General features: G+C 39.3%; 1 protein-coding gene across 1 annotated transcript in view; it reads right to left on the bottom strand.

Moving 5' to 3' along the window:
- Positions 1–1,524: 1,524 nt before the first annotated feature.
- LHCGR (luteinizing hormone/choriogonadotropin receptor) overlaps positions 1,525–13,100 on the bottom strand; it is a 63,890-nt gene continuing 52,314 nt past the window's right edge. Inside the window, exons 10-11 of the mRNA XM_065929309.1 lie at positions 12,910–12,990; positions 1,525–3,063 (exon numbers count right to left, since the gene is read on the bottom strand). Of these exons, the coding sequence (XP_065785381.1) occupies positions 1,911–3,063; positions 12,910–12,990 (1,234 nt within the window). The 3' untranslated portion in view covers positions 1,525–1,910. The remainder of the gene's footprint in view (positions 3,064–12,909; positions 12,991–13,100) is intronic.

Here is a 13,100-nt window from a genome sequence, read left to right as displayed (position 1 = left end):
GAGTTGGACATGTTAAAACAGTTTAGCATGTATGCATTATTACTCTTGTAGGGCAGAGGTGAGGGATTAATTAGGAAGTGACATGAGAAAACTTTCTGAGGGTAAGTGTTCTGTATCTTCATGAAGGTTTGGGTTACATGGGTGTATACATTTCTCAAAATACATTAAATGGTATGCTTAGGGTTTGTCTATTTCATCATATTTAAATTTTACCTTAAATATGTAAACAAATATTAAACTTCAGTTAATGATAAGCATGCTGAAGAGTTTAAGGGCTGACAGATACTGATGTTTGTAACTTAGATTGCATCAGAAATGATGGATGGATAAATACTTGATAGATATGAATAATTATATAGAACTATTTTTCTTATCATGATGTTTTCTAAACCAATATAGTATAATGTTGAGTCTCAGTATATGGGTGTGCACTGTACAATTATTTCAACTTTTCATATATTTGAAAATGTCACAATAAAATGTTGGGTGAAATTAAAAGAACTTTGAACACATATTAAACCTTTGAATGGCTATGATTTACCAATATGGGAGGTAGTAAAACAGTGTTAAAAGGCTGGGGTCCTGAATCAGAACTTTGAGTTTGAATCCTATTAGTTGAAGCTTTTATTAGTTTTGAGAACTTGGGCAAATTGTAATGAGCTTTCCTCTATTCTAAAATGTGAATAATATCTTCATCATAGAGTTTTATGAAGATTAAGTGGGTTGAATTATATAAAATACTTATCAAGATGCTTGGCATATAATAAACTTTTAATAAGTTACTTTAAAGTGTCAAAGGAACTTACAAAAACATTGCAATTAAAACCATAATTTTATTGTCCTATAAGAGTCAATTCTGATAAATAAAATACCTTCTAGCAAATATTGGATATATTTTTCAATACCTTCAAAGATAGAAACTATGAAAGTTAAATATTTTAAAATATTTAAGCATTTTCTTTTACTTCCATAAAAGATAGGGCCCTAGAAAGAAAAAGATTTTTTTTTTCCTTGTAGATTTCTTAATTTCAGTGTCATTCAGCACATTTGTTGCATGCTATTGCTGAGATCCTGAGCTAGGAGATAAGGAAGCAAAATTGAGACAGGGTTCCTACCCACAAGGAGTTTATAGTCTACTATTTAATGCTTCACTGTTCTTTAGAGACTAAATGCCAGACCAACAGGATGAAATGTGCCTTTAGATGCTTACTTTACATTAATTTTAAATAGTATAATTTAAAATTTTAATAATTATTAAATCTAGAATCTATATATGGGATAAATAAATGTCTAGGACAGCACTGTCCAATAGAACTTTCTGTGATGATGAAACTGTTCTGTATATGTGTTGTTCAATATAGTAACCACAGGTCATGTATGAGTGTTGAGCACTTGAAATGTTCCTAGTGCAATTGAGAAGACACATTTTTAATTTAGCTTCATTTAGCTGCCTGTGTCTGGTAGGTACCAGATTGGACAGTGCATCTCCAGAGTCTATATTTCTCAAACTGTCTGAGGAGAAGGACTAGTTATTTCAAATTTCAAATCTCTTATGAACCAATATTTTTGTAAAAATGCAATAAAAATTACTGCAAGGATGAAATGAGAAAAAAATTACAGTCATGCAAAACGCCATCTCATTTTTGAAGTAGTAGATACAGCAGACATAAAATTAATCTGTCAAAATTGCTGTAAAAGTTTCTAAACACTCTGTATTGTTATCATGTGCCAGTGACAAATAGTTTTTAGACCGGCTGTGGTCATGGATCACATTTTGAGCTAGATAGAGTCTTTTTTTGCCTGATGTGCCTAACACATAATTTCCTGAAACCAACTCTTTGTTAATATTACTGGTAGAGATAAATTTTTTACATAAGTATAATTCAGTAATGTGTTTACTGATATCACAGTTAACACTCCTTACAGCAGGCCTTGTCCAGGACAGCAGAATATTGACATTGTAATGTGGTCAACTTCAAGGTAGACCGGGAGGGCTTATTTGATCCAGTGAAGCCATTTTTGCAGTTGGAGATATAAGCTGAGAAATCCTTCTTCCTATAAAGTTCAGCTCGATATTTATAGCAGCCAAATTTGCTCAGCAACAGAAAGAAATCCCTTCGGAATGCCTTCGTGAAAATTGCATACAGAAACGGATTGGCGCATGAATTGACAGGATAAAAGAGAACCAGTAGAACCTTTGAGTTGGTTACTGTAATGAGGGGCACTTTGAAGGCAGCTGAGATGGCAAAGAAAGAGATTGGTGCCATGCAGGTGAAATCGGTGAAGATGAGGACCGCCATCTTCTTAGCAATCTTTGTATCTCTGTTGGTAGCCATCAGCTCTGGATTTTGGACTGCGAAATAAATTTTAATGTAGCAAGCACAAATGATGATGAAGGCCAGCACATTGAGAATCAGGATGGTTAAGATGTAGACCTGTGAGAGAGTGGTTTCCACATCCATGGGGAGGCAAATGCTGACCTTCATGTAATTGCTGACACCCACAAGAGGCAGCATGGCAATGAGAGAAGAAAAGAGCCATCCTCCGAGCATGACTGGAATGGCATGTTTCAGTCGCAGCTTTTGGTCCAGTTGAATAGCATAGGTGATGGTGTGCCATCTTTCTATTGTGATGACTGTGAGGGTGTAGACAGAGAGTTCACTTGCAAACACAGTGAAAAAGCCAGCCGCGCTGCACCCACTCCCTGTCTGCCAGTCTATGGCGTGGTTATGGTACTGGCCTTTGGTTTGGGCATCGACTGAGGCAATGAGGAGCAGGTAGAGCCCCATGCACAAGTCTGCAAAGGAGAGGTTGCACATGAGGAAGCGGGGCACTGTGAGTTTATAGCGACTAGTCAGGAGGACAAAGAGGACCGTCACATTCCCCACGATGGCCAGGATATTAATCAGCCAAATCAGGACTCTAAGGAAGTCATAGCCCATAATGTCTTCACAGGGATTGAAAGCATCTGGTTCAGGAGCACACTGGAGTGTCTTGGGTAAGCAGAAACCATAGTCATAATCCCAGCCACTCAGTTCACTCTCAGCAAAGACGGTGGAATAACTGTAAGAAGAATATTGTGACTCAGTGTAAACTTAAGAGGTTTTCTATGATTCTGGGTATTGAAAAAAATTTAGAAATTGACCCTGGTGGTTTTTTGTTTTCTTTTTTTAAGGAGAGCACACTAAAGGAAACAAAGTCAAAACAGCCTTAATCTTATATTTGTTTGTTATCTGAGAACTCTGAATTGGTGTAGGAGTTCCTTAAGAAGGGAATGAACAGTCATTTAGATTTTTTTTTAATATGCAGATTTTACACTGTGATGGAAGGATTTAATGAAGCTGTTTACAGAGCATTCTTTTCTTTGGAAAACAAATTTAGAGACATAATCTGTGCTTGCTCAATCTAAAAAAACTTTCTTGACATTTTCTTAGCTATTTATCTCCTTTAGTTGCTAACCAAACTGCTATCAAGCTGTTTGTCTGCAGTAGAACACAAATGGGATTGAAAGGCTCACACTGTTGAAGATTATCAGCTTTAGGAGGACATGCTGAAGTCCTTAGCTAATCAAGTAGCCCAGTTGAGAAATGGAACCAACGTTAGGTTACTTAGTAGAAATTTAGGAACAAAGGAAGAATAGAGTCATGAACAATAGAAAGAGATAGTTGAAAATAGATAATTCTTAGGATATGAGTCAAATTCAGAGTGGACTGACTGGAGAGGGACTGTGTCCCTAGTGAAGGAATAGTCCCACTCTGACACTCCCTTTCTCCCAACCCCACTGCTACTGCTTGAGTTCAGATTTTCATTTTTCTAATGGGACAGTGACCTTAGTTTCCTTCTTGGCATCCTTTCCCCAATTTTAGCCCTCTCCTAGTCCATCTGTATATTCCTACTGGAATGGCCTGTCTTACGCACAATATATTAATTCAAACATTACTTAGTTTCTCATTGGCTATGGGATAAACTCCAGATTCCTTGTGAGGACCTCTAAGTCTCTCCTTGATCTGCATTCTGTCTCCTTTTCTAACCTCATCTCTAGGAAGCTGTGTGTGCACATGCACATGCATACCCTGTCGTGTCTGACACTTTGCCACCCCATAGACTGCAGCCCACCAGGCTCCTCTGTCCATGGGATTTTCCAGGCAAGAATACTGGAGTGGGTTGCCATTTCCTCTTCCAGGGGATTTTCTTAAACCAGGGGTCAAACCTGCATCTCTTCTGCCTTCTGCATTGGCAGACCTGTTCTTTACCTGTAGCTTACCTGGGAAGCCCTGAAGAAGCAGTAGAGTTCAGAACACAGGCTCTGGAGCAAGACTGCCCAGGTTCCAGCCTTTACACAGCTTTTACCAGCTGTGTAAGCTGGTTCCAGCTTTTACCAGCTGGGAGAGTTATTTAACATCTGTGTTCTTCAGTTCTTCATTTGCCAAATAAGGACAGTAATCACACCCCCCTCACTGGATTGTGCTAAAGGATTAAATGCGTTAAAACATGTAAAAATTTTAGGATAATGCCTGATACCTAGTAAGTACTCAGTGACTGTTAAAGATCCTTATAATTATCTCTTGCAAATCCTTTGTGCAACCCTTTGGTCACATGAAATGACTTGTGGCTCTCAGAACAGGTTTTACTGTTTTTTCCCTTTGTCTTTGAATGTGTTGTTTTTTCTTCCCCCTTCTCCCTCATTTCTCTGGAGAATTCCTCCTCATCTTTAAAGATAATTATCTCTATGAAGCCTTTCTTGATTCTACACCTCTAAGGAGTTTATCACCCCTCCTCTCAGCTGCATTTACCATTGTCATTCTCAAAGTAACATGGCCATTATGTGATGATACATGTCTTATTTGATAGTATATGAAGCTATTCTTTAATAACCATGAAGGCAGGGGACTACATCTTGTTTATGTCACACAGTTTTGTCCCAGAGTATTCATTCAATACATGTGGTGGAATGAATAAACCAGGGTGACGCTGGCTTGGGAAGGAATTGTGAGGCTGCAGGGACAGTGGATGATACAGTATGATGCATGTGTGTTCTGTGCTCAGTCACATCTGACTCTCTGTGGCCCCATGGACTGTAGCCCAGCAGGCTCCTCTGTCCATGGGATTTTCCAGGCAAGGATACTAGAGTGGGTTTCCATTTCCTTCTCCAGGGGAGCTTCCCAACCCAGGGACTGAACCCTCCTGCCTTAGCAGGCAGATTCTTTACCACCTGGGAAGCCCCATGATGCATGTAGGTTTAACAAATTTTCTCTTTGCCCACAGTCAGCTAGTATAATCTTGAAAGGTGGAGAAATGGGCATGATTTTTCTGTCGGGGCCATTACAAATATATATTTCACCCCAGAGTTTCTCACACGTTAAAAGAGCATTTTTCTCAACTCTCAAAACTTAACTTCTCATTTTCTGTAGAAGGGAGTGTGTACCTAATACAGTTACTGGATAAAATGATATATTTGAGCAACACAATTACCTAAGGGAAAGAACATAGATTTCCAAAAAAGGGAAAAGAAATCTATGACCTGGGACACCAAAAAAGGTGCTAGAATGTCACAGAAACCAAACTGAAACTGGAAAAGTACTACTGCCACTCACAGGAGACTGCATAGGAAACTCACTTGTTTTATTATTAAATATACCTAGCATATTTGTCTGTCCTCATCCCATGCCATCAGTATAATTACCTAATTTTTAAATCTTTAAAGAGGCAATGGTGGTTATCAGAACGATGAAGGACCTGGGGAAAACCCTTCATTTTATTGGTAAGGAGACCGAGATTAAAGGAGGTGAGTGCCATGCCCCAGGTCCCTCAGCACTGGGCACCAGTGGTGATGCGAGGTCTTCATATGCATAGTCCAGGGGATTTTCTCCTATTTCACTATCTCTCAGGGTTTTCAAGGTGTGGACCTTGGACCACTTCCATCAGAATCACTGGTGTGTTCATTACAATTCAGATTCTTGGCTTCACTTCTGACCCTGAATCAAACTCTCCAGGGACAGAGCCCAGGAATCTGCATTTTAAGCAAGTTCTCCGGATGATTCCTACAAAATAACAACCTTTATTACATCACATGAGAATTTTCCAACTATTGTTGCCTTAGTTTTCTTTCTACATTCCCCTTATCAAAATAGCTCCAGCTGCTACTAGTAGCACTAATTTAAAGACATTAAAAATTCTGCCATGGTTTCTAAATAAACTTACATCACTAAAAGATCAAATAGGTTTCCTTTCCCACTCCCCTGGTCCTTCGCTCTTTCTTGTTTTGCCCTCCTGGGCATACGTCTAGGTTTTTCTCCCTGGTGATTTGTCTTTGGACTGAATACCTATCCGTTTACTACTTAGGTTTGTGCCCCGGGATGGCTCCTGAGGGCGTCAACATGCTTATTGACAAAACCCTGCATGGAGCTGTCTTTAGTACTGAGGGCTGTGCAGAGAGTGTGAATGGAGTTGGATGGGCTTAGCAATATTGAGTCAGAGGAAGGAGAAACAGTAGCACCACTGCTCCAGCAACAATCAACAGACAGGAAAAAAGACATGGATTTTAGGACAGTGGGGCCAACCATAGCAGTAAGGACACCATAATATCTTAGGGAGAGCAGATAAGGCTAGGCTCTAGCAGATAAGGCTAGGCTCTAGCAGATAAGGCTGACTCTAGAATTTCTGACCTCCAGGGGCTCAGGGATAGCAATCTGGTGGGAAGGGAAGGAAGGGGACTTATCACAAGAAATGTTTTCACAGGGAGCACACTGTTTTTACTTAGATTATGTGTTAATTTTAGGTAGTTCTGGGGGACTTGTATTAAAGTCTGAAGATTAGAGGACTTGTATTAAAACAGTGTTAAAATAGCAGACTCAAGATTGGATGCTTACTTTGGAAGGCGTGGAGTGGTAGGGGCTGATGGTTATTGAGACTGAGCTAAAGTCTCCCCTCCCCCCAAAACACCCCTTGATGGTACCACTGACTATACCCAAAAGTGGTTTCCTACTGATGAAAAAAAACCATATGATTGCAAAAGTGTCATGTGGAAGGTGATAATGGAGAGAATGTTGAGAGAGAAGAGTGGGAAGGGTGAGGAAAGGGAATGCTGGAGGATAGATGGTGTCAGACCTAAATGAAAGGAGAAAGTAAAGAAGAATACAGACTATAATATAAGGTACCCTAGATACTGTTACAGTCTTTAAAAACTCCCTTTACTCTCATGCTTCTGAAAGTCAAATGATGTTTCTATTGTCCCCTACAGTTGAGGAAAAAAGTCTCAGAAAAGATAAGTATTGTCAAGGGAAAACTAATGTTACAGGAACATTAGTGCCAAGAATTCATATCCAAGTCTGAGGAGCTCCAGAGCCCAGGGTCCTTCCATCATACCACCCTGTGCCTCCATATATCTTGCAGATTGATAGGGAAAAAAGAGAAAAGAAAAAAGATATAGAAGAGAGAATGGAGAGTGGCAGGGTGCCTTAGAAGAGCATCTGGACGATTGGCTTGTCAAGGTTTCCTGATTAGCGAAGCTTGCGTCAGTGTTCTGGTGTGCGGATCTTGATTTCTTCTCTTTGGATAGCAATGGAGTGCCCAGTAATGAGTTTTGAGATGGGTCTATGTGTTAGGTGTGACCTTGGGCAGTCTGTATGTTGACGTTCAGGGCAATGTTCCTGCGTTGCTGGAGAATTTGCGTGGTATGTCGTGCTCTAGAACTTATTGGCTCTTGGGTGGTGGTTGGTTTCGTTGCAGGTATGGAGGCTTTTGTAGGGTCACTTATTACTTAAAGATTCATGTAGTCAGGAGTTTTCTGGTGTTCTCAGGTTTTGGGCTTAAGTCTCCTGCTTCTGGATTTCAGTTTTATTCTTCCAACATATGGAGGCTAAATAACACGCTTCTGAATAACCAACAAATCATAGAAGAAATCAAAAAAGAAATCAAAGTATGTATAGAAATAAATGAAAATGAAAACACAACAACCCAAAACCTATGGGACACTGTAAAAGCAGTGCTAAGGGGAAGGTTCATAGCATTACAGGCACACATCAAGAAACAAGAAAAAAGCCAAATAAATAACCTAACTCTACACCTAAAACAATTAGAGAAGGAAGAAATGAAGAACCCCAGGGTTAGCAGAAGGAAAGAAATCTTAAAAATTAGGGCAGAAATAAATGCAAAAGAAACTAAAGAGACCATAGCAAAAATCAACAAAGCTAAAAGCTGGTTTTTTGAAAAAATAAACAAAATTGACAAACCATTAGCAAGACTCATTAAGAAACAAAGAGAGAAGAACCAAATTAACAAAATAAGAAATGAAAAGGGTGAGATCACAACAGACAACACTGAAATACAAAGGATCATAAGAGACTACTACCAGCAGCTCTATGCCAATAAAATGGACAACTTGGATGAAATGGACAAATTCTTAGAAAAGTATAACTTTCCAAAACTGAACCAGGAAGAAATAGAAGATCTTAACAGAGCCATCACAAGCAAGGAAATCGAAACTGTAATCAGAAATCTTCCAGCAAACAAAAGCCCAGGACCAGATGGCTTCACAGCTGAATTCTACCAAAAATTTAGAGAAGAGCTAACACCTATCTTACTCAAACTCTTCCAGAAAATTGCAGAAGAAGGTAAACTTCCAAACTCATTCTATGAGGCCACCATCACCCTAATTCCAAAACCAGACAAAGATGCCACAAAAAAAGAAAACTACAGGCCAATATCACTGATGAACATAGATGCAAAAATCCTTAACAAAATTCTAGCAAACAGAATCCAACAACATATTAAAAAAATCATACACCATGACCAAGTGGGCTTTATCCCAGGAATGCAAGGATTCTTTAATATCCGCAAATCGATCAACGTAATACACCACATTAACAAATTGAAAGATAAAAAACATATGATTATCTCAATAGATGCAGAGAAAGCCTTTGACAAAATTCAACACTCATTTATGATTAAAACTCTCCAGAAAGCAGGAATAGAAGGAACATACCTCAACATAATAAAAGCTATATATGACAAACCCACAGCAAGCATCACCCTCAATGGTGAAAAATTGAAAGCATTTCCTCTGAAATCAGGAACAAGACAAGGATGCCCACTCTCACCACTACTATTCAACATAGTGTTGGAAGTTTTGGCCACAGCAATCAGAGCAGAAAAAGACATAAAAGGAATCCAGATAGGAAAAGAAGAAGTGAAACTCTCGCTGTTTGCAGATGACATGATCCTCTACATAGAAAACCCTAAAGACTCTACCAGAAAATTACTAGAGCTAATTAATGAATATAGTAAAGTTGCAGGATATAAAATTAACACACAGAAATCCCTGGCATTCCTATACACTAACAATGAAAAAACAGAAAGAGAAATTAAGGAAACAATACCATTCACCATTGCAACAAAAAGAATAAAATACTTAGGAGTATATCTACCTAAAGAAACAAAAGACCTATACATAGAAAACTATAAAACACTGATGAAAGAAATCAAAGAGGACACAAACAGTTGGAGAAACATACCGTGTTCATGGATTGGAAGAATCAATATTGTCAAAATGGCTATTCTACCCAAAGCAATCTATAGATTCAATGCAATCCCTATCAAGCTACCAACGGTATTTTTCACAGAATTAGAACAAATAATTTCACAATTTGTATGGAAATACAAAAAACCTCGAATAGCCAAAGTAATCTTGAGAAAGAAGAATGGAACTGGAGGAATCAACCTGCCTGACTTCAGACTCTACTACAAAGCCACAGTCATCAAGACAGTATGGTACTGGCACAAAGACAGAAATATAGATCAATGGAACAGAATAGAAAGCCCAGAGATAAATCCACGAACCTATGGACAGCTTATCTTTGACAAAGGAGGCAAGGATATACAATGGAAAAAAGACAATCTCTTTAACAAGTGGTGCTGGGAAAACTGGTTAACCACTTGTAAAAGAATGAAACTAGAACACTTCCTAACACCATACACAAAAATAAACTCAAAATGGATTAAAGATCTAAATGTAAGACCAGAAACTATAAAACTCCTAGAGGAGAACATAGGCAAAACACTCTCCGACATAAATCACAGCAAGATCTTCTATGACCCACCTCCCAGAATATTGGAAATAAAAGCAAAAATAAACAAATGGGACTTAATGAAAATTAAAAGCTTTTGCACAACAAAGGAAACTATAAGTAAGGTGAAAAGACAGCCCTCAGATTGGGAGAAAATAATAACAAATGAGGAAACAGACAAAGGATTAATCTCAAAAATATACAAGCAACTCCTGAAGCTCAATTCCAGAAAAATAAACGACCCAATCAAAAAATGGGCCAAAGAACTAAACAGACATTTCTCCAAAGAAGACATACAGATGGCTAACAAACACATGAAAAGATGCTCAACATCACTCATCATCAGAGAAATGCAAATCAAAACCACAATGAGGTACCATTACACGCCAGTCAGGATGGCTGCTATCCAAAAGTCTACAAGCAATAAATGCTGGAGAGGGTGTGGAGAAAAGGGAACCCTCTTACACTGTTGGTGGGAATGCAAACTAGTACAGCCACTATGGAAAACAGTGTGGAGATTTCTTAAAAAACTGGAAATAGAACTGCCATATGACCCAGCAATACCACTTCTGGGCATACACACTGAGGAATCCAGATCTGAAAGAGACACGTGCACCCCAATGTTCATCGCAGCACTGTTTATAATAGCCAGGACATGGAAGCAACCTAGATGCCCATCAGCAGATGAATGGATAAGGAAGCTGTGGTACATATACACCATGGAATATTACTCAGCCGTTAAAAAGAATTCATTTGAATCAGTTCTAATGAGATGGATGAAACTGGAGCCCATTATACAGAGTGAAGTAAGTCAGAAAGATAAAGAACATTACAGTATACTAACACATATATACGGAATTTAGATAGATGGTGGCGATAACCCTATATGCAAAACAGAAAAAGAGACACAGAAATACAGAACAGACTTTTGAACTCTGGGGGAGAACGTGAGGGTGGGATGTTTTGAAAGAACAGCATGTATATTATCTATGGTGAAACGGACCACCAGCCCAGGTGGGATACATGAGTCAGGTGCTCGGGCCTGGTGCACTGGGAGGACCCTGAGGAGTCGGGTGGGGAGGGAGGTGGGAGGGGGGATCGGGATGGGGAATACATGTAACTATATGGCTGATTCATGTCAATGTATGACAAAACCCACTGAAATGTTGTAAAGTGATTGGCCTCCAACTAATAAAATAATATTAAAAAAAAAAAAAAAAAAAAAAAAAAAAAAAAAAAAGACGACGTGGAGACAAACAGGGAGGAGGTACCCATCTACAAAGCCAAAGAGAAAGGATTGAGACAAATCATTTCCTGTTAGCTCTCATAAGGAACCAACCCTGTCAACACCTTGATTTCAGACCTCTAGCCTGTATAATTGTAAGAAAATAAATTTCTGTTGCTTAAGAAAAAAAAAAAAAAAAAAAAAAAAAAAAGAAGAGCATCTGGTTTGGTTTTGTAGCCTGAGGAACATGGAGGAGGGGATGGGAGTGGAAGGGAAGTAATAACACTTGTAAATCACAGTAAATGTGGCATCAGAACACTTTTGAGGCATGCAGCTTTACAGTTGAGCCAAAGTGTCATGCCTTTGGGTTAAATTTCCCCCCAAAGAACCAGCATATTAAGTTATAATTTACGGCCTTTTCTATTTTAATGTGCCTTGACTTACTCAGCCTCATTCTAGTATCAGTGGGCTTCCCTGGTGGCTCAGATGGTAAAGCGTCTGCCTGCAATGCCGGAGACCTGGGTTCAATCCCTGGGTTGGGAAGATGCCCTGGAGAAGGTAAGGGCAACCCACTCCGGTACTCTTGCCTGGAAAATTCCACGGATGGAGGAGCCTGGTAGGCTACAGTCCATGAGGTTGCAAAGAGTCAGACATGACTGAACAACTTCACTGGTTCCTTTACAATTGAAGGTATATGAAATGCCAAGGGAGTAGAAAAATGTTTTGTTTTTTTAAATCAGGGGCTTCCCTGATTGCTCAGTGGTTAAGACTCTGCCTGCCAATGCAGGGGACACAGGTGTGATCGCTTTCTGGGAAGGTCCCACATGCTACGGAGGAACTAAGCCCCTGTGCCACAACTATTGGGCCTGTGTTCCAGAGCCTGGGGGCCGCGACTGCTGAGCCCGTGTGCCATACCTGCTGAAGCTGGTGCCTCTGCGAGCCCGTGCCCTGCAACGAGAGAGGCCACCACAACGGGAAACCTGCCCACCACGAGAAGGGCAGGCCCCGGCATCACAGCTAGAGAAAGCCCGAGTAGCAACGAAGACCCAGGACAGCCCCAAATGAATAAATCTTTAAAAATATCAGTCAGTAGAATAGAAACGGAGCGCCCATTCAATATGTGTCAGTGATGGTGTGAACTTTAAATAATTTTAAGCTCTAGAGCATAATGATCAAGGTGGCCTAAATCTCTCTGAAGGGAAGTGGCTGCTTCTAGAAGCTGTCTACAATCAGTTAATCTTTGTGGAATGCTGACCACATGGCTAGTGAAAAATCCTTACAAATGAGGCTATCATTAAACAAGCCCTTAGTGACATCAGAATATCTGCAAATAAAATTTTAATTTTGGAAGAGAATTTAATATGACTGTAAAATGAATATGTAGGTATGTTTTTACAAGTATTTTTTTTAACCAGTTGAAAGAGATAAGTGATCACCTGGAGTGCCTTGTAAAAAAAAAAAAAAACCACACACACCCCATTTTAAAGCTATTAAAACATGCTTTGCAAACATGGCCCCAACCAAGACTTTTACCAAAAGAAAATTGTTGGCACTGATAACCATAAGGTGCCCACAGAATAAGACATGGCTTCCCGAGTTTCCTTACATGCAAATACTTACAGTGTTTCATTATTTGGTCTCCTTGCTGTGCTTTCACATTGTTTGGAAAAGTTTTTAAAAATGGAAAATGAAAAATTCTGCCTGAAAGAGGTGAAAAAAAAAAAAAAAACTGTTGAGCTTTTGGTCTTTAAACCTGATCATGTCTATTTACGCTTTGTTCATCCAAATTCTTTCCCTATTACACCAGCATC

This window comes from Muntiacus reevesi, chromosome 3 (assembly GCF_963930625.1).
Source record: "Muntiacus reevesi chromosome 3, mMunRee1.1, whole genome shotgun sequence".
Classification (NCBI taxonomy): domain Eukaryota; kingdom Metazoa; phylum Chordata; class Mammalia; order Artiodactyla; family Cervidae; genus Muntiacus; species Muntiacus reevesi.
This window is presented reverse-complemented; position numbering and strand designations above follow the sequence as displayed.